Here is a 26405-nt window from a genome sequence, read left to right on the forward strand (position 1 = left end):
AGTCCATTTTGCAAGTGTTGGCCATTGCAACTTCCAGCAGATGTTATCTATCAGCTTGTGGAAATATCATGCAGAACTTATGATCCACAACTGTAAGAATGTTGGAATAACGTTGCTGCTTCAGTAGATCTAGTGCATGTTAAGTGTGATCATCTAAGCATATGGAAAAGGAAGCATTTAAGCATATGGAACCAAAGAATGCAAACTGAGGAAGCAGGTATTCAAGTGCAGTATTTTTTATTCAGATAATGACCAGATTAATTTATCATCAAATCCTACAACCATCCTTTCCTTCAGATCATGAAAAAAAGTTCCTATAGACAATTCCCATGAGATGATAATTCCAAAAATCAGCTATCTCTGGACCAAAAAGAAATTATAGAAGATGGTTTAATAAAAATTGCTGAATAAATGTGAATAAAACAGGAGAAAACCATGAACCAAGTGCAACAAGTTGAAGCCTATTGGAAACTCGAATACTTTAGGCACCTCTGGTATCAGAATTTACTTGCAATCGAAATGTTTGTTTCACACAAGACTGTAGGGTGACACATTCTGCTAGGACGTTGCCGAAGTAAAAATGAAAAAGTTACAGCTGAGAATCATTTGGCTGGTGTACCTACAAAATCAAGAGAGAAATCAGAGTGAAAATTGTAAAAATGGATATTGAGAAGAAAACATGTCAGCTAATTTATCCATGAGAAAACACTGATCACATAGAAACGGTTAAGGCCATCAAGAATCATGATAACTATCGATTGTTGCTAAATTTGCTCACTGCAATCCTGCTTACACAGAAATTAGTCAGAATCTCAGCAGTTCAGAAATCATCATTCTGCATATCTGGTAACTGTGTCATGTTATCAAATTGAAATAATTTTTGAAGAGTCTGCTTATTTCCATTCTGCGTAGTTTTTAAAGACCTGGTGATAGTTCATTACTTTAACATTCTATCTTATCCACAAAATGAGCAATCTAGTGGCAATATTAGAAATTTACTCCTCATGTTCTACATTGCTAGCAAAAAAAAAAATTAAAAAAATACATCGCCAGCTAGCTGATTTTGATAAGTTGTCCTAAATACAGAAGCAACTTCTTCGAATAGCTTTTTCTATAGACTACTGACTGTCAAAACAGAACTTGAGAAAAATACAATAACTAATAAAGATTTAATGAATAGCGTGGAATGGATATAGAGAAGTTATACCCAACACGAATTGATTTGTAGTCGAGACGTAGTTGGATTTGACTTGCCATTGAACTAAGAAATAGTTATTGAAGAATAAAACAAATTTTGGTTGTAGATGCCACTCTAGCAGGTCTGATTACACGAATTAAGGGGGAAAAGAATAAATAATGCTTGAAGAGGAATGTTTATCTCTCAAGTAAATTGGCTAAACAATCCAAAAGTATTTGTAATTTTTCGTGCACATAGCTCCATCAGATTATATATACTAAGATATGCTATGGTCTCTGTTCTAATTCCGAAGCTAACTTAGCTACTGAAAAATATTTACCCGAGTGAATTGTTGCAGTTTACAGTTTTCTAAGATGGTGCATATATATACCATTGAGGTTCACCTTCCCGACCAGGCCAGAATGAAAGACAGACTACTTCACAAATTATTTAGCTCTTGTAATATTTCTTCTACCTTGGTACTTAGGCATGTTTTAGCAAAGCAGAAGAGGGAAAAATTGGCTGTATTAGCTCAGAAGAACCTTGTTGTTAATGGATCATAATCAAAAGATTCTCTAGCCTTAACAAATCTACCTTTAACAAGTCTCCTGGTGTCCGCCCTGGCCTTATCTGAAGCATATCTTATTTGTTTAACAAACCGGCAAGTCATAAAAGATGACATGATAATAGAGAAATGTCAATTCAAGGAAGAACCGTGATTCACATGAAATAACCTCTCTTCGCAACACTAAGATCTCAAACTATTGTGTTCTTTTATGTATGGTGAATGTACAAGTATGTCTTTCTCTAGTTACTCTTTAATTAATGTCTTTAGTTAACTTTTTTCAAGAGGTGTGTTGCTCCCAAAAAATTCATTTATTTTGGAATGAAAGGATTATTTGACTGCTCATTGAGGGTGGATAAGGTTGGCTAAATTGAGACCAAACCGAAATTCCATTTTTTTGGATTTTTGACCGTTCACTGATAAAGATGAGGATATAAGAAGCTTTCCAATAACTGTTCCTTGCCCCTTTAATTGTAGAATTTTTTATTTTTTATTTCAAAAAACCAACATATAAGTATTGTCTTGTTCAGTGACACGTGTCCAACACCCCACGATGGAAAACAACTCAACGAGATAACGTGCGACCGGTACCAAGCAATAGACTTCCAAAATAAACAACCAAACTATACTCAATATTTCCTCAACACAACAGTAGTTTCCTTAAATGCTAGACGACGGCGCCATCGACAATGAGTTCCACCGCCGGCCCGAGCCGAGCACCGCCACTCCTCGGGTCCTAACCATCTTATCCTATGTGCTCGAAAAGCTAGTGGCGCGAAACAACCAGTTGCTAGTGTTGGGCCGCCGCGATGCTGATAATGGACTTATCAGCAACGGGGAAGGCGGCCTAGGACGGGTACTGGGGAAGAATTTTAATGCGTTTCATGGGGTTCGAGCTCCGAGTATAAGTATACCGAAGTATTTGGAGAGATTATACAAGTATACGAATTGTAGCCCGTCTTGTTTTGTGGTGGGGTATGTGTATATTGACAGATTGGGGCACAAGTATCCTGATTCACTCCTCGTTTCTTTGAATGTGCATAGGCTGATTGTCACCAGTGTCATGGTTGCTTCCAAAATGCTCGATGATGCGTAAGTTCTTTAATTTGCTCTCTCTAAACATGCCAATAAGTAATGAGTTTAAATTATGTTCACCCATTTTTATACAATAAGATCAAATTACAGTTGAATATAGGTAAATTTCTTGATAAGTATTACAATTGATGCACCCTTTGTTTTACTTGTATTCTTAAATATGTCATAATATATGTAATTATAAAAAAAATTAAAATTGTTATCTTTAACAGTCTACAAAATTTATGTGGCTTAAAAAGTTTTCATAAAGAAATATAAGAATAATTTTATTCTTTTTTGAATGGACTAATAAGAAAATAGTACTATCAATTACTAGCTATTGTCGAATAACTTGAAACTGGCGCACAAACTCATAAACTTCAAATCTTGAATCCGCCTCGACGTTAAGCCATTTACGATATCCTAATATTTTTGTTGTTAAAATGTATTTCAGACACTACGACAATGCATTCTATGCCCGAATTGGAGGAATAAGCAATGCAGAATTAAACAAGCTAGAGTTGGAGCTACTTTTCTTACTAGATTTTGAAGTTAATGTGAGTTCACGAATTTTCGAGAGTTATTGCCAGTATCTGGAAAAGGAAATGTTGAGCAATGGACCAGGCCTCAAGATTGAAAGGCCAGCTATTAATAGCAGTGCTAGTACTGTTGATGATGCCACTGAAATTTCAGTTGAAGATGCTGACATTTCTTCACCATCCCAATCCCAAATACTAGATTGAATTATTCACCGATCAGTGACAGAGCTATAACTTCTAACGAGATGATTCAGTAAAATGCAAAAATGTCTACTTGGAATTCAATTAATCCTTCGGACCATATAACCTTGCCCCTGTGTTACTCTTTCTATATTTGTGTAACTTATCACACACTTCAAAGGATATGAGTTTTTGTGCATTAGGACAAATCTGTTGTACCATGACACGAGTAATTCATGTAATTGGACATACAAGTTACAAAGAGAGAAGAAAAGTTCAGACCATTGCTTATTATTAATTGCACAGATTAGGGTTCGATTATGTTGCTTGTTTGATTTGGTTATCAATATTGTTTCTGATTAATTAAAAGATACTAGTAAAATTATCCGCGCTATGCGTAGTTATATAAACCTTATTAGATATGTGAAAGATTTTTTTTTCTAATACCCAAATATAAAGAATATGCTACAATTCTTTTTATTTATCAAATCAAGATAAATTAATTTCATGTTTTAATTAGTTCTTTTTTTCTATTTTTTCAACACTTATAAATATGCCCTTTCAAGTATATAGCCACGTAAACGAAAGAAAGGCAAGCTATCTGATGAATTTGCTGAAAATGCCAATGCCGCATCACCAACTTTCTGAACCCCTGATCTCTTGACTCAAAGTCTTGAGCCACGTAAATCAACCCCAAAGCTAAAGGAGTCCTGGATCAGGCGAAAGTGGTTATCGGAAATCGATATCCTTTATTGGGATTGAGAAAAGAAGTGGGATGATTAGGCCGAAGTGATTGGTGAAGCGTACTTTCTTTCTTTTCTTGCTTTCGTCGCGAAATTTGACTTCAGATATATATATATATATATATATATATATATATATATATATATGTAATATATATATAGGTGATACTATGTTTTTTTATCTTAAAAGATGCGCAAAAATGGAGAGAGAAAATGATCACTTTATATGTGAGCCTAATAAAAATTCAAAATATGACGTTTTCTCAAATATATATATATATATATATATATATATATATATATATATATATATGAATATAATTTTTTTTTTCACACAAGTAAAACGGATGACAACAACACATAATGAATAATGAATGAACAAAAAAACGTAAAAGTGATTGCATATCCCAAATCAGTGGAATAAACTTCTATGAATGTCCTCTCTAATTTTCTTTCTTCCTTTGCCATATTTTTACCTTTTTAATTTCTTCTATTTTTACCTTTTTCTTTCCTACTCCTTACCCCTTTTTTTTTTTTTTTTTTTAATCTCCTTTTCCTCGTTTCTACAATCTCAAAAACAAAAGTAGATATTCCAAAAAAACTCATAACATATAAAGATAATTTAAGAGACTCACGCATAATAAAGGTATGTAACCAAAAAAACTCAAAGCATTATTGAGCTGAATTTTTTAAACAAAACAAAAAAATAAGAACAAAAAGACAATAATAAAATTCTTTGGTAAAACCCTTTGTTGTAGCCACCCGCACAATAAATTGGAGTTCCTTCTGCATTCAAGAAAGTTTCCGCATTTCCCATCTGCCAGTTTAGCTATCGAGATTCAAAAAATTCATTCAGATAAATGGAAATGATATAACTTAACCCAAAAAATGCAAAAAATGTGGTAAAAAAGCTCTGTATAACCGGTTACGCATTTTAAACTTTTGGTACTTAGAAAAGGTTGTCGAAATGATTAAGCAGTAACAAATACTCCTATGTACTTATTTTAAGAAATCGAGGAAACAATTTGATAATATTACTGAAATAGTTGTTGCCAATATTTATTTGAGTCTGACGATGATTTAAAACTTTTTATTTATGCACTGTTATCATAAAACATGAGGAATGCATAAATGTATCTCTTCAGATTTCACAAAATAATTAACAATTAAAATTAATTCTTACTTCTTAATCCATGCTTCAGTTCCCTTTGTCGTGCAAATGAGATCAAGGAATCATGGACAATCTGCAACAATTCATTTTCTAAAATAACAAATAAATACATAAAATATCAAGATAATTAGAGTTAGTTAACAAACTATATATTGATGTTTTGAATATCTAACTTCTTCCTAAATTTCACTTTTATAATCCCTGAGAAAATAAACCAATGAATATCAACAATTTAATGATCTACGAAGAAAGGTGATGAGACTTAAATAATCCTACTTGCATGCATTATGTAGTACCAGAATAGCTTAATCACGAAGGAAATATATGAAATATATATTAGATACAAGGAAGCAGTACAAAATTATTTGAAGGCTTGAAGTATACCACAATCATTAGAAGTCTAAGAAATAGAAAAATCTTTTTGCTGACCGTTTTCTCATAAGAAAATGTTTCAGTGTGCTTCCTACTTCCGTCGTAACAATACATAATCATGATTAGTTGGCCATGTGTCGTTCGGTATTAGATGATTATATCAAAAAAAAAAAATATGTAAGCAAAAATAACATCACAAATTTTTGGGCTTCATATAATCGTCATATACGGTATGAAAAAAAAAAAGAACCAAATTGTGCTTCACGCTTGCAGAAAAACAATGATATTTAGTCCAAAAGATAACCATACAATTGTTGGCTTTATAAATCCTCCTATACGGCATAAAACAACAATCAAACCAACCCTTCTCCCCTGTAGAAAAAACAACAACATAGTCCTTCACTTGGCTTTTTCTTTCTCTCATTTTTAACATAAAATGTATAGCATAACTTAAAGAAATAAAAACTTACCGTACTGCTCTAGGATGATTTTCACTTTCATTTTCGAAAACAATATTAATCTAATCATCCCTATCCACCAAAATAAGGAATATGTAAAAAAATGTTGAATAACCTCATACGTCTAAGCATTCTACTTCCTAAATAATGTGATGAATATGAAGGGATGGACGAAACAACACTAAAATGTGAATTTTACCCTTCATCTTTTCCCCCATAAATAGTGAATTTGAAAGTGAGTAAGTAAATGCCACGTAAAGGAATAAAGTTGATAAATAATAGGCCAAACCCATCGATAGAACGTGGTCATAGTCCTTCACTTGGCTTTGACCCTTGCATTCTTTAAACACTCATTTTTCCATTAAAAACTTTTTAGCATAACTTAAAAGAAAACCAAAACTTCTCTACGTGGATTAAGTGGCCAATTAAATTGTGCCGATTTTAAATTGTGCCAACTCAATTAAATTGTGCCAACTCATTTTAATTGTAAATTCACTAATTTGTAAATTCGTGGAGTTTTGACCATTAAAAATTGGCGCTTTTGGGTCGGATGTGCAATGAGGTGGCGCCCCCTTTGGTGTTGGTTTTGCTCCGATGAATATGTGCAAAAGTGTCAAGTGGAATAGGAATGACCCTTTGAAGTGTTTAAATGGAACAAGGGTCACTTTAGGTGCTCAAGTGAAAGTAAATGCCATAGGTAAAGGAATAAAGTTTGGCTAAATAATATTATGATGATCACATAAAGTGTAATTAAAGGGAGGAAAAAACAAACGTTTTTGTTTCAATGAGGATGAAACTGAAACTTTAATGGTAAATAATAAGAAAAGAATTTAATGGACATATTAGGAGAGACCAAGGAAACTAAGGCTCGGTGGATATGAAGGGATGGAGAAAACAACAGTAAAATGTGAATCTTTACCCTTCATTTTCCCCCCCATAAATAGTAAATATGAAAGTGGGTAAGTAAATGCCACGTAAAGGAATAAAGTTGATAAATAATAATATGATGATCACGTAAAGTGTAATTAAAGGGAGTAAAAAAAAACGTTTTTGTTTCAATGAGGATGAAACTGAAACTTTAATGGTAATAATAAGAAAAGAATTTAATCGACATATTAGGAGAGACCAAGGAAACTAAGGCTCGGTGGAGGAACATAACTAAGAGAGTTTAAGAAATAATTTTTTAGTTTTTAATATAATTAAGAGATTAAAGGAGTGACTTTTGAGTTTTTTAACATAGCACATAAATGAGGAAGAAATAGAGAAAAGGCCAAAAAAAGAAGAAAAAAGATAATTGTGTTTCTTGGCCAAAAAGAGGTGCCACATCACCTCTTCTATTCCTAGCTTGATATTATATATAGATTACACCAGCAAAACAGCCTTATTGTTTGTTTTTTGGTTGAAGTAGCCGATTTTATTAATGGGATTATTTTGTTCGGCCACTATTCTTTCGTTTGCACCTATCACCTTAGACATCACAATTACAGTCAGACTTCTTCTATAAGACTATAACAATCCCTTGCTATAACGACATTTCATTATAATCATTGAGTTTTCTTTAAAACTAATTTTTTATGTTATATTTTACCCCTCTATTTAAATTTTTTTTGCCTATAACAACAACAATATCCATCAATATGTATAACTATACATTTTTTCGTAAAATTACTCTTTATAACAGTCTTATTCAAAAGGAGTATTAGTTAATTTTGCTATCCCACTTCCGTTGCTAGTCTTGTATTTTTTGATCTACTCTTTTGATCAATTCATACTTTTATCATTAGCGAATTGTCTCCTATTTTTCCTTGCAATTAACCAAGCTCGCATAGCCCTGGAGCTGTTTACAACTAGCCAATTAAGAAGACTTAGATGTACCAAAGACTCTATCTTTGATGTAATCATCGATTCTCCGAAGAGGTCACAATTGCCACTGTTATATCCCGTGTTTTTGCACATTCGGGAAATTTGGACACAATTGTGATTTGTAAGAATAAGGCCATGTTTTGACTTTATGTGGTGTGTATGTTGTTACTTATGGAAAATATTGATACGAGAACACTGGAGAAGGCCCAAGGGCAAAATTGGAATTTTGGAAATTCGTTTCGGTAATTGCAAAATATGATTCATGAAGCAATTGGGCTCAAAAAAAAAAAAAAAAAAAAAATCAAGGCCCAATAGAGAGGGTGGCCGGCCATGGTGTTGGCCAAGCCCAAATAATTAGTCATGTGATTAGTCACATGACTAATTAATATAAAGGGGTGCTAAGGTTCAAGAAATTTCAAGAAACATAAAGCAAAAACAAGAACAAGAAAGAAAAGAAGCAATCGGCTAAGGAGGATAAAGAAAAGAAAAGGAAAGAAAAAAATTCTTGGAGCTTCAATCTTGATTCAAAAATCTTGTTCTTCTTGAATTAGTAGCAAGCTCAAGACGCTCTCCGACGTGGTATAATTAGTTTGGCGAAAGAACCACGTTTGCGGCGGGTTGAAATTTGGAGAAAAAGGTAAGATTTCCATGCTTTTGTGTTATGAAATGAATTTATATGTTATAAGGATTGGAATTAGAAAAGAATCATGGAGTTGTGATGCATGTGTGTGAAACCGTGTGTGTGTGTGTGTGTGTGGTGAATCATGGCCGTGAGCCATAGTGTAGTGAAGGGGAGATGAAATGGAATTTATTTAGTGCATTAGTTGTGTTGTTGTGGCATTTACGACGTAAGTGAATGTTTAACGAGTCGAGTTGGTGTTGAAATAGGTTGTAAGTCATTATGGGAAATTATGTGATTTTTTATATGATTTTTATACAAGTATGGAAGTAAGGTTCTAAATGTGAATTATGGTTGTTGTTAAGGAGCTTGGAAGGAAAACAATGTAATTTTGTAGTTTTGTTGTATTTGTAGAAGTTTGGGATGAAGTATGGTTTGATGGAAATTTTGTATATTTTGTAGAATAATGAGAAATGTGTCCGAATCGTATTTGAATGACCTTGAATTAGAGAATGAATATGAAAATGTTCATATTAGTTGAAAGTGTGAAGTTGGAGCCGAAGTTGATGCATTATGTAAAAAGAAAGACTATTTGTGTTAATATGTGTTTTGTGACGATTATTGATATTCTTGGTATTGTGGATGTTGTTGTTGGGTTGGTTGTTGTCGTTTAAGCCGAGTTTAAAGCTCGGGGATGTTGGATTTATAGGGGAGATGCTGCCCAAATTCTTGTAGACAAATAAGGGCTAAGAATAAGCTCCCTAGATGCATATGATTTACATTTGGTAACTTTGACCATTTGCAGATTCTGGACGAAACGGGATTTGAGTTTAAGCAAGCATAAGACGTCCGTAAGGTATGTAAAGCCGACCTTTTCTTCACTTGGCATGTCCTAGACTTACTAGGTTAAGAACGGAACCTCGGGATTAATTCTGCTCCCGGAAATCCGAGTTTGACTTTGGGCACTATTCATTCAGCGCGATTGAGCTATAAATCTTATATTTGGTTAAAAGAATGCCTAACCTTCGTAACTTCCACAAATGAATCCGAATTGCTCCGAAACTCCCCTAGATGGCTTTATGGAGCCTAATGTTCGTAATTTATGCTCGCCGCCTCGACTTGACCCGAGGTGGGCCCGCAGGTCCCGAGACTTCCTTTATTTGATCTATTTGACTCAGTTTCGTATGATATGAAAAGGAAACGTTCGCCTATGACTCTAAAGTCCGTATGAAATGTCCTATGATGTTATTTGGATGCTCCTCACTACGAACGAAACTAAATTTTCCGAGAATAACCTATGATGTATTTTTCAAAAAAGTTGACAACTCAAAAGTCTGCGATTTCTGTATATTAATTTTCGATTGACTCGATACTCATTCTGAACCCTCTGTCACTAATGGATATGTGCATAAATTATGTGCCGAGTCTTGGAATTTACTTTTAATATGCATATGATTTCTGCACTACTCTGCTCGTGCCGACTATTATGATTTCGTTCGCCGGTACCCGGGCCGGTTTTGAGATCGTGCGTGTTGTGACAAATTCGGCAGTATGATGTGTTACGGTTTCCGAGACCTCTCCATAGGGCCGGTTACCGTTTATGGCGTTATGATGTGATATGGCATATGATTTGTTCTGATGATTTGATGTGTGTGATATTATGATGTGTTCGGAGATGTACGGAGATTTGAAAACTTCTGGAGTATGATGTGTTGTGGCACCAGCGTCAGGGGGTGACCACGTTCCTGAGCCTTATGCATGACTTTTATTTTGCATTCTGCACATTTTGCATTCTGCACAGGTTTGATTTGTTACTTCTGTATTTGTTTTTTTGTATCCTCTGACTCCAGTTATGATTTGGATTACTGTACCTCCTGCTTTACATACTCAGTACTTTTTCCGTACTGACCCCCTTTCTTCGGGGCCGCGTTTCATGCGCGCGGTACGTGCGCTCGGTTGGGTGATCCTCCGATTTAGGCTACCTATTCTCCGCTACTTTGGAGTGCTCGGCTTGATCCGAGCCCGTATGTGGTATATGTCCGTCGTTATGTACATTACGTACATTTGTGATCGTTCGGGCACGGCGGGGCCCGTCCCGTCATATGTTCGTATGATTGTCCGTTCATATGTACGCAGAGGCTCGTAGTCATATTTGTGGGTCATGGTCCCGGCTTCGTTCGTATGTGATTACATTTTGCGTCCTTAAGCGGCCCGTATGCTACTATGGCCGATATGGCCCATATGTTTGTATGTATGTGTGTGTGTACGGGCGATGTGCATTCGCGCTTTCGATTTTGATCGATGATTCGCACGGCGTCCGCTTAGGACAATATTCGTTTAAGCGTATTTGTATGACGTTTGCTATCTGCTATCGGTACGACTAATGTCCGTTGAATCTGGATATGTCCTGATATGACAATTTGGTTCGTAAGTCTGTTTGGGTGCCTAAGTAGGGCACCAGTCACGGCCCACGGGGCTGGGTCGTGACAGCCACGAGCAAAGATATTAATCAAGAGGAAGGCTTTTTTGTTATGCTACTAATATTTGCTCCGCTATTTTGCCCAAACCTGGCTGTGGAAGAGTTACTGGGCGTAAAACAAAAAAGAATACGCCGATTGAGCATCCTATGTGTAATGATTGGAATGGTGGGCTCCACATATCTTTAATTTTTATGAAAAGATGTAAATATACCCCTTAACTTTGCGATTTAGAGCAGATATACCCCTTGTTACAAAAGTGATGTATGTATACCCCTACCATTACAAAATGGTGCAAATACACCCTTTTCACTGACGGGATTTTTTTAAAAAAATCATTAGGTTATTTTTTAATTAAAAAAAATGCCACGTGACTCTAAAAAAAAAGTCTAACCATTTTTTTTATTAGACATAATTTTCTAAAGCCATGTAGTAATTTTTTTTACGGTGGATCGGGTCTGGATCGTTTTAAAAAATGGGTAGACTTATTTTTTTTAAAAAAATCCCGTCAGCGAAAAGAGTATATTTGCACCTTTTTGTAACGACAGGCGTATATTTGCACGATTTGGTAACGGCAGGGGTATATATACACTACTTTTGTAACGAGGATATATCTGCTTTAAATCGCAAAGTTGAGGGGTATATTTGCGCCTTTGCCCTTAATTTTTTATGATTTACCTTTCAAGTTTTGATTATCTTTGTAAATTATGAACATTTTTCAGAGGTCAAGGGCGACAAAACTTTTTCCTAACCATATGAACATGAAATTTAGTGAAAGTAATATTATTCAATTCGAGAGTAGTGTATGAGGAAATTTGATTAAATAATAAGCACTTTTTTTTATCTATTTTCTTTTAATTCTGAGGGAAAATAAAAACAAAAAGAAAGTTAAAAGGAGAATATGCCACTCCTAAATGCTAAAGTGAACGGAAGGAGTAGTACATATCACCTTCTCGAAAGCCGCGTCTATCTGTCTTTCTTTATTTTCCTGGAAAGAGTGTCATTTGTCAATTTCATATTCTCTTTTATTTCGATCAAAACTTGGACTAGACAAAGTCTTGGCCGGAAAACTCAAAACGGCAACGAAGAAGAACCAATTTTACTGAATTGGCAGTAGAAATAAGATGGGTGATTACTCCAAGGACGATTTCCTTCAGCTAATCAAGCGATTTGGCGCTTTCTTAACCGTCAAGATTTCTAATCTCTTCGGCACACTGGTATTCCTCTTTCTAATTTTAACTATTTGTTAATTAAGCACTCAACACTTTTAATTCATAAATCATCTTTACGATCAAAAAAATAAAATCCTGTAGTTAGTAAGGGTTATGCATATATTACCTCACATGATTAAGCACAATTTCTTACAAGGACACTTGCAAATTGACGCTACATGTTATTACTGAATTAGCACCTTTGTTAAATTAGACGAATCTAGGATCTCTAGAACATGGGTACACTACTGAAGAAAGGAGAAAAAAAAAGAATGCATTAATTGGATTGATCCTTGTTCCTCTTGGTAAGTAACTAAGCTTTTAACCAAAGTGCGCCATTACGCCTTTTCGTAGCATGAGTGTCATCAGGTAATATTAGATCAATTCTAGAAAATATGGCGGAAAGACCATGGGTTCACGTGCCGTAAAATTTACACATAAATTCGCCCTCTGGCTGCTTATTGTACTTAGGTTGCTTTAATCACATTGTTTATATTTTTAGGAGACACATTTCGGTTAGACAAAAAGTAAGGTTTGAATACTTGACATGAGGTTATTTATCTTTATCATATATAAAACTTGAAAATTCCTGGTGGAATGTGCTAGATAGGTCGTTGAAATTATAGTTTCCTCAAGGTCTTTGCCTTTTGTTGGATGAGAAGTGGCATTTAGGACCAGTGTCATAGTGTGTCTGACTGAATCTATGAGTTAAGAGACTCGAGAATTGGGGAATTCAAATTATCAAGGGATTAATTTTCTAATGATGAAGAGATGATTCTGATCAAATATCTATAACAATGGTAGCTCACATGTCGTAGCAGTAATATTATGAATTATATAGTTGCAATTGATCGCTTGTTTCTTCAAAATTATGGTGTTTGCAGCAAAAGTTTTGTTGAAATCTTGGTTAAACTTAATCCTCAGGTTTCTAAATGTTTTAAGCTTGAATGTCTAGACAAAAGTTGTTCCCAAACAATGCTTGGTAGTTGGTACTAATACTGCTTTTTATTCTTACTGCCAAGTTACGATTTCTGGTTGTAGTTCCAATAGAATTTTTCGCGACTTTTTTCATTTTGAAGATATTAATTATTTAATAGGTATTTGGTTTTCTTTAAATGTGTTTCTTCTCTTGTCACTGTTGGTCTCTCCATTGTCTTTCTTCCTCCAGTTCGTGTTCTCTTGCTTGCTTGTATTACTATTCTTGGTCATCTTCTCACGTTCTCATGTTTAAGTGGTTCTTTCAAATGCCAAATCTGTTCTCTCTTTACCCACACTGTAGCCTTACGCATAAACTCTCCACTACTCTCGTCCTGGTAATTTTATTAGCCTACCACAGTGACCCCTATGCTGACCCTTATTGTGGTGAAACTAGAAGAGGGGCTGATCTGGAGGCGAAGACTGAGATTCTAGTAGCCAGTGAAAGCAGTTTAAGCTGTCGAAAACAGGTTTTAACTTGTAAGAGAGCTGAGGGTGGAGGAGAAAAGAAGTGAGGCGAAGAAGTTCAGAAACACTGATTTCAAACCGTGAGCCACTGGTCATCAGGAATTTCTCAGTTATTAAAAAAAAAAAAAAAAAAAAAAAAAAAAAAAAAAGAGAAACACGAGCTTATCTGATAACATCGCTCATTTAGAGTCGAGTCCTACAAATTGATAGCGTGTTTGGCCAAGCTTCTAAAATCAACTTATTTTGAAAAGTGCTTTTGGGAAAAAGCAGTTTATGGCTAATCAATTTGGAAAATACTTTTGATGCTCAAAAGTGTTTTGCCAAGCTTTTAAAAAGTGCTTCTAAGTGTATTTTCTCACAAGTACTTTTCAAGAAAGTACTTTTGGGAAGAAACTACTTTTTTCAGCTTCTAATCAATAGCATCTTCTTATTCTAAAAGCTTGGCGAAACACCTCAACTTTGAAAAAAGGGCACTTTTAGCCTTGGAGAAGCTTGGCTAAACAGGCCATAAGAGACAATGCCAATTATTTTTTTGACTATGATACTTAATATAGCTTTGTTTGTTCATACTCAGATTGCAAGAAGAACTTTTTTAGTTTCCGTTATCTATTAAAACCCATATCGTGAAGGTCATCAACAGGATGATGCCACTCAAGGAGAACTGTCTAGTCTGCTCGGTTAATTTTGATTTTCCATTTTCAATTGAAGAAGTATAAGTTCAGTTCCGTTGTTTGAAATATTGGTTTGGGCCAATTTGGGTGGCCCCCTGTTTATTTTTCCTGATTTTTTCTTCCGGACCTTTCCAATTGTCCTTTTCTTCTGGGTCGTAGTTTCCTGTTAAGTGCATTCTTTTGCAAACATAATCAGAAATGAAAGAAAAATGATAGACATTGAAGGGAAAAATAATCAAGTCACCGATCAAATGTTATGAAGAGTCTACCTCTAAGCAGACACCCGTAACACTATTAGTAACTGCCTTGGTCTAGGATCGCTAGAATGATACACTTTTAAAGGTGTGACTCACCTGATCATTGATACATCTTGCAGCATTCCGGAAGGCAGTGCATGTAGTATAGGCTATAAAGCAACATTTCTAAAATGTGAGTGGCCTAATCATTCACACCACTTGCAGAGTTACGGAAGGCAGTGGGTGTTAACTTAGCAATTTGTGTCATCCACTATCCAATGAACTGTTATTTTTTGGTGAAGTCCAATAATCTGTTTTGTCTCTAACTTTGCAAATAAAGACTTTTTCTCGTATAAGTTGTTATATAACTTTCAAGGTAATTCATCTATGAAGGATCTATCAAAACATTGTACTGCTTTTTTTTAATAATTTGATGGTAACAGCTATTCGGTAAATGCAGGATTCAAGATCTGTGGGTGCCATAGCAGGTCTTGCATTTGCAATAGTTTTTACCTGGAGAGTGTGGAGATCACCTAGTCCACAACGGAGGCTTCCTAAGCGACAGGGTGCTACATCTAGTAGTTCTGGTGTAAGCAATCATGCAAGTGCAAATGTTGCAACTTCAGGAGTTATCCCTTCTTCTGAGGATTCAAATGCTCAAAATGTTATTGATGAGTTTTTCCAGACAGTAAAGGTAGATAGAAATCCTTCTCCGCTTGAGGTAGAATTAGCGAAATGTAATTGGTGTATGATTAACTTTTCATAGTTCCTTTGCAGCCAACACTTGGACAGATTGTTAGGCAACGGCTGAGTGAAGGGAGGAAGGTATATTTCTTCACTTCGTCTATTGTTATGTATTAAGTAATTGAGGTCTTGGAGTCCTTGTAGTGCATACCTTCTTTTGCATCCACAACTAAAAAGAAAATGTATTTGAAATTATTAATGCAGCCAGCTCTTTCAGCTAGTGTATAGGAGAGAATACATTATTCTAGGAAATCCAGATTTTGTGTGCTTATGGAGGATTGGTGATGATGGATTTCATGTAACATACATTATATTAATTAAAGATAGATCTTCATTAAAAAAAAAAAAAAAAAAAAAAAAAAAATCATAAAAAATAGTACAAGAGAGATTCGGGATTAAGGGGCATGCTCTTAAGTTATAGCAGAAACAAAGAGTGGGATTGTGGAGGGGGCAGGGCTAAAGGACTAGAAACATCACTCCCCTTAGGGTTCGGGTGCGGCCGGTAGAGGAGTTTTTTGAAGGTATAGTAAGAGCTTAGTTGTGACATCACTGTCAAGATAAAGGAAGGAAACAGGGTCAATTTTTGGGGAAAATGCATTTAGACTTATGTTTTCGATCATCTATATAACTGGATGACATTCTAAGAGTCTCAGAGGTTACGAAGGAGAGGAAGTTCAGTGAGACTTAAGGTTTAACAGGAGCCATCAAGACTGAGAAGTAGCGGAATTCCAATATGTTGTTGACTTGCTGAATCAATAAAGTTTCCGCATGCTTCATAAAAAAATAAATAAAGTTCCCTCATGATAAACAGGATTTTTGGAAGTTGGGGGAACGGTGGAGAATGATGGATTGTTTTTAGTGAATTCCTATTACAATAAGGTCTCGATCCAGGAGGAATCAATCTCACCACATTTATCCGTTTGGATCCTAGGCGTTAAGAACGTGCTTCTTCACTTGGTTGGCAGCAAGGAGAGTGATTCTGACAGCTAAAAACTTGTGAAAGTGGAGGACTACGGTGATCAGTTGGTGTTCATGTGCAAGAATTCGCTACCACTTTTTGCATCGTCAAGTAGTCTCTCGCTTGTGGTAAGGAATCTCCAGATGGTTGGGCTATAATGGGTGATGCCACATACAATGAAGGATGCACTGTTCAGCTGAGCATTTAAAAGAACGAAGAAGCGAAATATACGAGATCACAAACGTAGATTGTTCCAGCTAAATGTAATTGACACGAAAGCTTTATAAAGCCCTTTGTAAAGATCCTGTTCTTCCTAGTGATATGCGAGACAAACATTGTTATAAGTTGTCCAAGTTTCCATTAAATAGTTCCTTTGCATGAGTTGGAAAATAATTGTTTTCTCTTCGTCAAAACTCACCAAAGATACTCACTGTAATCAATTCAAAATTAGCCGCTCTTACCAAAAATGGAAACCAGCTCTGTATCCTCAACCATCAGCTCTGTCACGAAGTCCTCTTATGCCACCATGATCTCCTCAACCAGCTCACTTCCATACGCGCAATAATAACTCCATATCCAAACCCTTTAAAAACCTGGAGGGGGTTCACCGCCGGTTTAAGAAAAAGCAATAGCACCCAAATCAGGGCCTTAAGATGCCATTAGAAAGCTGGACCTGAAACTGCATGAACCAAATCAGAAACTGATTTGGCGTTTTGAGAGAAATACGTAAAGAAGTAGATTGAGCAGGGGAGAAGTCTCGATACGATAGGAAGCAGACCCCGAGGAGAGTGCGGGTGGAGTCGAAGTCAAAGGAGAGGAAGAAGGAGAAAGTTAAGGAACTGAGGGGGGAGGAGTGGGTATGGGTGGTAAGAGTGGGGTGACGGTGGTGGCATTTTTTTTTGTTTGGGGGGTGGCAGGGGGGTGTGTGGGGACCTGTCTTTGAAGGTTAAGAGACGTTGAAGGGGAGAGGAGGAAAGGGGTGTAGATCTTTGGATCGCCAGAGACGTCATTGATTTGGGCCACTGGCGCTGTAACAAAGTGGTGGTTTTGGATCTTAGCGAGTCTGATTACTCTTCTGCTTAACGATTTTCGATCTTTTCTAGTGTTAAACAGAGCCAACAACTGGGCCAACAAATAGTCTTAGTAATTGCTTTTGTTTCTTGTAATTGTCCCATTTTTTGGCCCTTCTCCCTATATTTAATTTTTGATAGGCGAGCAATGAGCATACACTTTATAGAATCAAATGTGCATCTTATTTTTAACGAGGGATGGTAGGCTAGTTGTAAGGGCTCTCCTCAGTGGGAGTTAGAGTCACCATGAGAGCAAAGTGGAAATATCCACTGTCAGTGTCCTGCCTCCTGGATAAAGGAGGTCCTGTGTGAGGTTTACATAACGAAAGTAAATAAATAAATGAATTGAGCATTTTCATCTTTGAAGCTCTCTTCCTATTACAGAAGGAATTCAATGATAGACTTTAAATCTCTAACTGATTTGTCTTGCGGAAAATAGTTTATTACTACGAAACTATATGTTGGTTTGCTGATTTACTTGGACAGTTGTATTTATTGTGTGACAAGCTCACCTAGATAGATGGTAGACTTTGCTTCAAGTATTAACTGGTTCTTATTTTATAAACTTACTACTATTTAAGAAATTCCATGGGTCTTATATGAGCATACCTGATTGTTTATTTTGAACATGAAAGTTTACCCTAGCTATAGCATGTGCAAATTTGCATTATGGACTGTTCCGTGTTATCCTTTATTTGTGGCCTTAAAGGAATATAGATAAGAATCTTTATATCATTAGCGAATCTATTGTTTGCTTCATCTGGAAGTATGTGGTTGGGTAATGGTGGTCTGTACCTCAATTTGAAGAGAGCCATATCTTATTCGACCAAATTTTGGAGAAAGGATCAATGGGGACTTCTCTACAAGCTTAAGTAGATACAAAATCCTTCTTTATAATCTATTTGGTAATAGTGGATTGTTTTGCTTTCTGGTAATGATAGCACAAATAAGATACGTGATTTGGATATGGTTTTTAATTACAGGTGACATGTAGGTTGCTTGGAGTGATACTGGAGGAAACTAGCCCAGAGGAGCTTCAGGTAATAATTATTTCAGGCTCTGATATGGACCGGTGTTTAAATGCCGTTGACATTGTTTATACTTTGTCTTGGCAGCAACAAGCAACCGTGCGATCCTCTGTACTCGAAGTATTGCTCGAAATAACCAAATTTTGTGACCTTTATCTCATGGAAAGAGTTCTCGATGATGAAAGTGAAGTTAGTTCTCTCTTTCTTTTATATATTCTATTTGTTAATTTGTGATTTTTACTGGTGCGGACCCATGTTATCCTGGTTACCTGGTTCGGGAAGAATAATGTTATGTTGCATTATGGATGACGCCCGATGCCCTTTTTTGAAGAAATGGGAAATGTACCTACTTTTGTGGGCATGATTCGTTAGCTTTCTGCAGCCAGTAAATTAGCTCTCTAAACTTATCGTAAATTGAAAAATCTGAAGATATGCAATTAGTGTGCTTGAGTAAGGTGAAAAAGGACTACAATTCAACAATAGTCTAGATCAACCTAAAAATCATCCTGTCATGCCTTTATAGTGGCAAAATCTTCACCTGTTAATCTTTGTTGCCTTTCATAGACTTCTTTTGTAGAGCTCAAACTTGAGAGCAAACACCATGCGAAATTGGAGTAAGAGCCAATTGACTCTGAGATGATATAGTATTTGGCTTTCTTTTGCAATTTCTCTTTTGTAAATTCCTGGTCATGCAACTTTTCTAAATCTGCTCGGAGTTCGTAACTTGCACCAAATTCTTAAGAACGAATCGCAGAGAATCCTAAAAGGAGGACCAGCACTCTAATTCCAATTTGGGGAATCCTTATTTTTTCCAATTAATAGGTATATTAGGTTGTGATTTTCAGTATTTTGCTTTGTGGGACTTGCATTATCTCCCAAATTGGGATTTTAAGATTTATGTTCCTCTTTTAGTATTTCCCCAGGCAAAAGCATTACTCTTTTACATTCATCTTGGGTTGTATATCTATTATGCTTGCTAGCTACCTTGTCATTTCTTAACAGCCACAAGTCCTTAAACATGGGGGCGATACTTTAGGATGTGTAAATGCTGTGTATATGAAGCTGCATGCGTATATCAACACTTACATTGTTTATTTCTATGCATATTCATCGCATGAACTAATATGTGCAGAAAAAGGTCCTCCTGGCTTTAGAGAATGCTGGAGTGTTTACATCTGGAGGCCTGGTCAAAGACAAGGTACTAGCTAAACAGCTTTTTACAATCTGTAAGAAGTAAACCATCAATAATATTGTTAACCTTTTGGTTTCTCTTCTGCGAAAAGATCGACTTGTTTCTTTTTCCTAGCTTTAGAGAATGCTGGAGTGATTATTTTCTGTCCAGCTTTATGTATTATATGTTACTGATAAGACGGCAAATGCAGGTTCTCTTTTGCAGCACTGAGATTGGACGCACATCCTTTGTTCGACAGCTAGAACCTGATTGGCACATAGATACAAATCCGGAAATCACTTTTCAGCTAGCGGTACTCGTCATTTCCTTTGACTAAGAACATGATCAATGAGCTCATCATCATGTTAATTGTTCTTTCTTTCAATAAATAAAAGTAATCCATAAGCTGAAAAATGTGATTACTTCAGATGATAAATACAACCATTGATCTTTTACTTTTCTTCTGAAAGGAATTTATTGATTATTGGAAGTAAATAGTTCAAATAGAATGGAAGGGATGTAGAGGATTTATATAATAGATCCTAGCTAGTTTTGAGATTAAATAAAGAATGTCAATACAGAGGTAAGTGTAAGATTTAGCGAACCTCTGATTTGTCTTAAAGGATAATTAGATTGAATACTGGGGTGAAATGGTCTGAATAGAATGGAATTTATATAGGATATATAGAGTTGATGCCAGCTAGTTTGAGATTAAAGCAGTGGTTGTTGCTCATTGTAAATGAAGAGGCCATAACGAAGGAGAGGTTGGGACTAGATGAGAGGGATAGTTAAGTGGTTTTCGCATTTAAGTATCTTCCTTTTTCAAGACCGCATGGCTAACCAGCTGTCTGACAACGTGAATGCCTAAAATAGAACTGGTGTTCGTGGAGCAAAAGCAATTTGTTTGTCATTTCTAATACATCAGCGGGGCAGAGAAGCTGTTAAGGTTGAAAACATATAAGTAGGCGTTTGGACATGCGGTTTGAAATCATGGTTTGAAACCATTCATCTCATGGTTTCAAAAATTTTAAATATAAAACTTGACCCATAAGTTTATACTTTATAAAAAAAGACTCATAACTTGGTAAATATTTTTAACAATTACTCTCACCAACCATTTACCAACCTCATTAATTTCCACCAACCTTTATTTATATCTACCATGTGAGAGGATTATATTAAAGAGTACTTACATTACTATTCATGTTAAATTTTCATTTTTATTGAACTAAAGTTTGATCAATTGATGTTGTATTTTTTAGTAAAGCCTTCTAGTAGCGTATTAATTTTGTTATGAACTATGACCTGCTCATTTGGTAAGATTGTATAAGAATTGAGAATGTTTTGATAGTTTTCACAATTTGTGGGGTTTTTATGTCTATAAGAGAAAATACAACTTAAGATATCCAAATTACATGTCCAAACATGGTTTCAAACTATGGTTTCAAACCATGTCCAAACGGCTCCTACGTCTTTTCATCAAAAACATATAGGTCTTTTCTGTTTTTAACTCTCACAAACTATTCTGTAACAATGTGAATGCCTCGTGTGTAAGAATTTACTTGTTCCTTGCTCTGTTACAATATGCGTTTGCAAGTATAATTGTCTTACTGTAAAAATTGATCTTTCGGGGTCATTCTTTTGTGGTAAACCTTTTAATAGGATGTGATTCATTCTGATGATCAAATGCGTCTTCTGTTTTATTATATCAAATAATTTTTAAATCTTTACGTTGTTGCAGAGATTCATCAAATATCAGTTACATGTTTCACCTAACAAGCCGGAAAGAACAGCAATCAATGTCTTCAACTCAACAACATTGGAGCAGTTCTTTGGAAGTGTTTAGATGCAACCAACAAGAGCTCTAGCAAATTTCGTTTATTTTAGGTTTTTTTTCTTCTTCTTTTTTCCATCTTTTTTGTTGTTGTTTTCCCTTTTCTTCTCCTCTCAAATCGATTCGGCATGTGAAAATCCTCATATGTTTTGACTTCTATTTTTATTTGCTTTTCTTGCTTCCTGCTGCTTCATAGTGTGGGATTAAGGCGCAGTAATTGTAACACTGGTATTGTCGAAACAAATCTATCTCTGTTGCTGTGTATCGACCTCTTTTCAATCATAGATGTGAATGTCATTATAAGTTGCTACTACTGGTTTTCGTTCTACAATATTCTGAACTCTCAAGCCTACGTTGCTCTCGAGCTCTGTATACCGTTTTGTCATCCTCTTCAACAGTTTTGCATGAAGCAAACTCAAAGGAAGAGAGTATAGGAGAGGAGCATAAACTTTTTGCTAAGCGTAGCTCCACTCCTACAACTTCATTTTTTTTGTAAGTTCTCAATTTTGAATAATGATTCCATTAAATGTTTTAGTTTCGTTAGTTTTAGGAGCTGAATCTATACTTCTAAATTATTTCAAAAAATGTATTTAGTAAATTATGCATGGAACAAAACTGACATAAGGAAATAATCCAAGGACTGGAACTGTTAGTATCTACAAAGAGTACTCGAAAAGGAAACACTTTTTAAAGTTCGGCAACAATGTGCTCAATTTTACTTTTAATAACAAGTTTTTATAGTCATATAAATATGTATGACATATGTAAGAGTACAAGTGTTACGATTAAATAAATGTCATGACATATTTAAAATTACAAGTGTTACGATTGTATAAATGTTGTGATGTATTTAAGATCCCAAATTTTAATTTTTTTCCTAAACTTCATGTTCAGAAATCATGCCATAAAATTGAAGCAAAAAAGTACTTATCAGTTAGAAATCATTGAACTTCAAATATTTTTCACTTTATTTGGAATTTTAAAGTTGGAGTTGAAAATAGAGTTGAGTTTGATTATAATTTTTGTAAAAAATATTTGATTGTTTGAATATATTGAAAGTAAAAAGAGAGTTTTAAGTGTTTTTCAAATTCTAACTATAAAATGCTGATTTCAAATAAAGCGAAAAAAGTTTCCGAAAAAAGGTGAAAAGTTCTCATGGCCAAATGGGTCCGAACAGTGTGTGGAGTATAGTTACTACCTGACATTGGACAAATTGTTGGCTAAAGCCTTAAGGGTGGAATTATTTTATCCCACCTTTTAAATGGAATAAATTAGTCCCAAAATTATAATCTTAGGATTATAATACTGGGATAATTTTGTCTCATTTTTTTAGCTTAATTCAAAACTATAGCAACATCCGTATGTACCACTAGCCACCCAAACGATGACATAATCATTTTTTCACTGTATATAAAAACTTATCCTCACTTCAGAGTTCCACACATCTCCAAACTGTAACAACCAACTGAATTCCCAACTCTTTGTTTGCTTCACTGAATCAATGATAAGCTGCAACCTTATTCCTCTCCCTTCAAAAACCAACCTAAAACCTCATCCAAACACCCAACATCCTCGTACTTCCCGTACAAACAATCATGTACACAATCTACGTCTTTCCCATAACATTAAAGAACCACAAAAACACAACACTTTACCCAACTTATTATCAGTCCATACAAAAAACCCACATGCCATTTACAAAGATATTCAAAGATTTGCTCACCAAAACAAACTTAAAGAAGCACTTACCATTCTTGATTATTTAGACCATCGTGGCATTCCTGTAAATTCAACCACATTTGCTTCACTTATAGCTGCTTGTGTTCGTTTGAAATCATTAAGTGCTGCTAAAATCGTGCATACACATATAATAATTAATGGACTTGAAAATAATGAGTTTATACAAACTAAGGTTGTTAATATGTTTGCTGCTTGTGGGTCGATTGATGATGCGAAGAAGGTGTTTGATGAAATGCCTGTGAGAAGTATTTACCCGTGGAACGCGTTACTTAGGGGAAATGTGGTGTTGGGTGGGCGTAAGTATCGTGAAGTATTGGGTACGTTTTCGGATATGAGGGGATTAGGGGTGGAGTTGAATGTGTATAGTTTTTCTTGTTTGATCAAGAGTTTCGCGGGTGCTAGCGCGCTTTTTCAAGGTTTGAAAACGCACGGGCTATTGATCAAGAACGGTTTTTTAGGAAGTGATATAGTTAGGACTAGTTTGATTGATATGTATTTCAAATGTGGTAAAGTTAGGCTTGCTTATCGCGTGTTTGAGGAAGTTGAGGAGAGGGATGTGGTTATGTGGGGTGCGATGATAGCTGGTTTTGCTCATAATAAGTTGCAAAGAGAGGCGTTGGAGTATACAAGATTGATGATAAAGGAGGGATTAGATGTGAATTCTGTTGTTTTAACTACTATTCTTCCGGTTATAGGAGAAGCACGGGCAAGAAAACTTGGCAAAGAGGTACATGCTTATGTGATCAAGACAAAGGAATATTCGAAGCAGTTGTTCATTCAATCTGGTTTAGTTGATATGTATTCTAAATGTGGAGATATTGTATCTGGAAGAAAGGTGTTTTATGGGTCAAAAGAGAGGAATGCGATTTCTTGGACTGCTCTTATCTCGGGTTACATCTTAAATGGGAGACTTGAGCAGGCGTTGAGATCCATTGTGTGGATGCAACAAGAAGGTTTTAAGCCTGATCTTGTAACTGTCGCCACTGTTCTCCCTGTTTGTGGGAAACTGAAAGTACTAAAGCAAGGGAAAGAGATTCATGCTTATGCAGTTAAAAATGGTTTTTTGCCTAATGCATCTGTAAGTACATGCCTAATGATGATGTACTCAAAGTGTGGTTTGCTTCGATATTCGTCTAGAGTTTTTGATAGCATGGAGAAGAGGAATGTTATATCATGGACAGCTATGATGGATTCATATATTGACTCTGGGTGTCTTGAGGAAGCACTTGGTGTTTTCCGGTCAATGCAGTTGTCAAAGCACCGGGCAGACTCTGTTGCAATGGGAAGGATTTTAAGTGTTTGTGGGAAATTGAGACTTTTGAAACTCGGGAGAGAAATACATGGTCAGATTCTGAAAAAAGATATAGCATCTGTACCTTTTGTTTCTGCAGAAGTTGTGAAGATGTACGGGAGCTGTGGTGCAATTGATAAATCGAGGTTTTGCTTTGATGCAATACCTGTCAAAGGATCTCTAACATGGACTGCTATTATTGAGGCTTACGGATTAAGTGGCCAATATGGAGAAGCAATAAATGAGTTTAAGCAGATGATATCAACGGGTTTTGATCCCAACCATTTTACTTTTAAAGTTGTTTTTTCTATTTGTGAGAAAGCTGGATTTGCTGATGAGGCTTGTCAATTCTTCACCATGATGACACGAAAGTATAAGATAAAGGCATCTGAAGACCATTATACTAGCATCATTAACCTTCTACATCATGTTGGTCGCATTGAGGAGGCTGAAAAGTTTGTGCTTCTCAAGCAATCCTTGGCATGAGATAAGAGGAAAAAGATTGGCCGTATTGCATGTTGGTTGGACATGGTTATACATTCGGACACACACCAGTGGCTTGCAGTAGATTTTGCTATGGTTTTTCAATCAACATTGGTCGGAAGAGTAATAATTCCTCATGCTGATACACATAAGGAGCATGAGGAAGGACCTTCAAAATGAGATGATGTCTAGCCTGAAGATGCTAATACAGATTCAACTAGGACTGGTCTTACCCTTCCATAGCGCCACTCTAGCAATTCTTGCTGTAATAGCTTTGTTGTATAAATCTGTATAGGCTCCAATATTTAGTATGGTAGATCAACAAGTTTCCTCAATGAGGAAGCTGAATGAAGCATTTATTTTGCAGCAAATGATATAAAAAGGTCCTTGGAATTACTATCCAACTAATTGTTTTCGTGGAGATTCCCCCTTCCAAATTGCCTTATGGTTTTACTGTGCTGTTTTTGCTTATCGTTATTCTACTGTCAGCTTCCAAATTTTAAGCCACTTATTGATTGATGCTTATTGGCTTAAGGCTGTACCTTTATTGGTCTTTCAGTTAAGAAAAACCATAGCACGGTAGCACCATGATCATATACTCATTTTGCTGTGAAAAGAGGTTATATGAGGTTTCAAATGCATCTTATGCATTTCAAACCATAAGATGCATTTGTCACGTATAAAACTGGGAGGGACACTTCTGTCATTCATTCATGAATAATTTTTCATGAATCCAGTCATTCTGGTGGTGCTTATTTCTATGATACTGAGAATTTTCAAAATGCACAACTTTTGTATTGTTAAGTATTACTCCGTCCGTCACCATTTATGTGACACTTTCTTTTTAGTCAGCCTAAAAAAGAGTGGCATATTTTTATATTTAGTTTAACTTCAAATTCTCATTTTATGCTTCTAGATCGTAAGTTTCAAAAGCTTTCATTTTTCTCTTAAACTCCGTGTCAAGTCAAACACCTTCACACAATTAGGACGAAGAGAGCAATCTTTTTTTGGTTAGACGTTCTGAAAGTACTGCAGTATTTCTTTTTGAAGGAGCAACACGGCAAAGATTACTAAAGTACTCCTTTTAGTTTTCATAATAGTTCCAAGATGACTACAAATATATAAATGCACTTAAATAGTAAAATGATAATACCTACTATTAGAAATAGAATTTTTTTTTTTTTACAATAACTGGAAAAATTGACAAAAAAAAAAAATACTTCCTCCGGATAAAAAAGAGTGTCCACTTAGCCATTTTCACACCCTTAAGAAAATACTACCTCCTAG

General features: G+C 35.5%; 3 protein-coding genes across 4 annotated transcripts; all 3 read left to right on the top strand.

Moving 5' to 3' along the window:
- Positions 1 to 2313: 2313 nt before the first annotated feature.
- On the top strand, positions 2314 to 3826 carry LOC132036159 (cyclin-U1-1). Its single transcript, XM_059426414.1, has 2 exons — positions 2314 to 2834; positions 3271 to 3826. Exons 1-2 carry the CDS (start codon positions 2407 to 2409, stop codon positions 3557 to 3559), a joined length of 717 nt encoding a protein of 238 aa, XP_059282397.1. The 5' UTR covers positions 2314 to 2406; the 3' UTR covers positions 3560 to 3826.
- Positions 3827 to 12203: 8377 nt separating this feature from the next.
- On the top strand, positions 12204 to 21917 carry LOC132036163 (peroxisome biogenesis protein 22-like). Of its 2 annotated transcripts, XM_059426427.1 has the most exons (8): positions 12208 to 12455; positions 15260 to 15493; positions 15577 to 15624; positions 18555 to 18611; positions 18687 to 18788; positions 19732 to 19797; positions 19982 to 20083; positions 21512 to 21917. In XM_059426427.1, the coding sequence occupies exons 1-8, from the start codon at positions 12363 to 12365 to the stop codon at positions 21614 to 21616; spliced, it is 807 nt and encodes a 268-aa protein (XP_059282410.1). In that variant the 5' UTR covers positions 12208 to 12362; the 3' UTR covers positions 21617 to 21917. The 2 variants fall into 2 exon arrangements, with proteins under 2 accessions (XP_059282409.1, XP_059282410.1); XM_059426426.1 differs by having other exon boundaries at positions 12204 to 12455; positions 18555 to 18788.
- Positions 21918 to 22994: 1077 nt separating this feature from the next.
- On the top strand, positions 22995 to 25522 carry LOC132036474 (pentatricopeptide repeat-containing protein At1g71460, chloroplastic). Its single transcript, XM_059426828.1, has one exon. It carries the CDS (start codon positions 23106 to 23108, stop codon positions 25119 to 25121), a length of 2016 nt encoding a protein of 671 aa, XP_059282811.1. The 5' UTR covers positions 22995 to 23105; the 3' UTR covers positions 25122 to 25522.
- Positions 25523 to 26405: the final 883 nt, after the last annotated feature.

Source organism: Lycium ferocissimum, chromosome 11 (genome assembly GCF_029784015.1).
Source record: "Lycium ferocissimum isolate CSIRO_LF1 chromosome 11, AGI_CSIRO_Lferr_CH_V1, whole genome shotgun sequence".
Classification (NCBI taxonomy): domain Eukaryota; kingdom Viridiplantae; phylum Streptophyta; class Magnoliopsida; order Solanales; family Solanaceae; genus Lycium; species Lycium ferocissimum.

Excerpts from the sequence above, each read along its gene's own strand:
- LOC132036163 (XM_059426426.1), top strand. The coding sequence starts at position 12,363 with ATGGGTGATTACTCCAAGGACGATTTCCTTCAGCTAATCAAGCGATTT. Across the intron at positions 15,494-15,576 it reads AGTTTTTCCAGACAGTAAAG|CCAACACTTGGACAGATTGT; the intron begins GTAGATAGAAAT and ends GTTCCTTTGCAG. Across the intron at positions 15,625-18,554 it reads GGCTGAGTGAAGGGAGGAAG|GTGACATGTAGGTTGCTTGG; the intron begins GTATATTTCTTC and ends TTTTAATTACAG.
- LOC132036474 (XM_059426828.1), top strand. The coding sequence starts at position 23,106 with ATGATAAGCTGCAACCTTATTCCTCTCCCTTCAAAAACCAACCTAAAA.
- LOC132036159 (XM_059426414.1), top strand. The coding sequence starts at position 2,407 with ATGCTAGACGACGGCGCCATCGACAATGAGTTCCACCGCCGGCCCGAG. Across the intron at positions 2,835-3,270 it reads TCCAAAATGCTCGATGATGC|ACACTACGACAATGCATTCT; the intron begins GTAAGTTCTTTA and ends AATGTATTTCAG.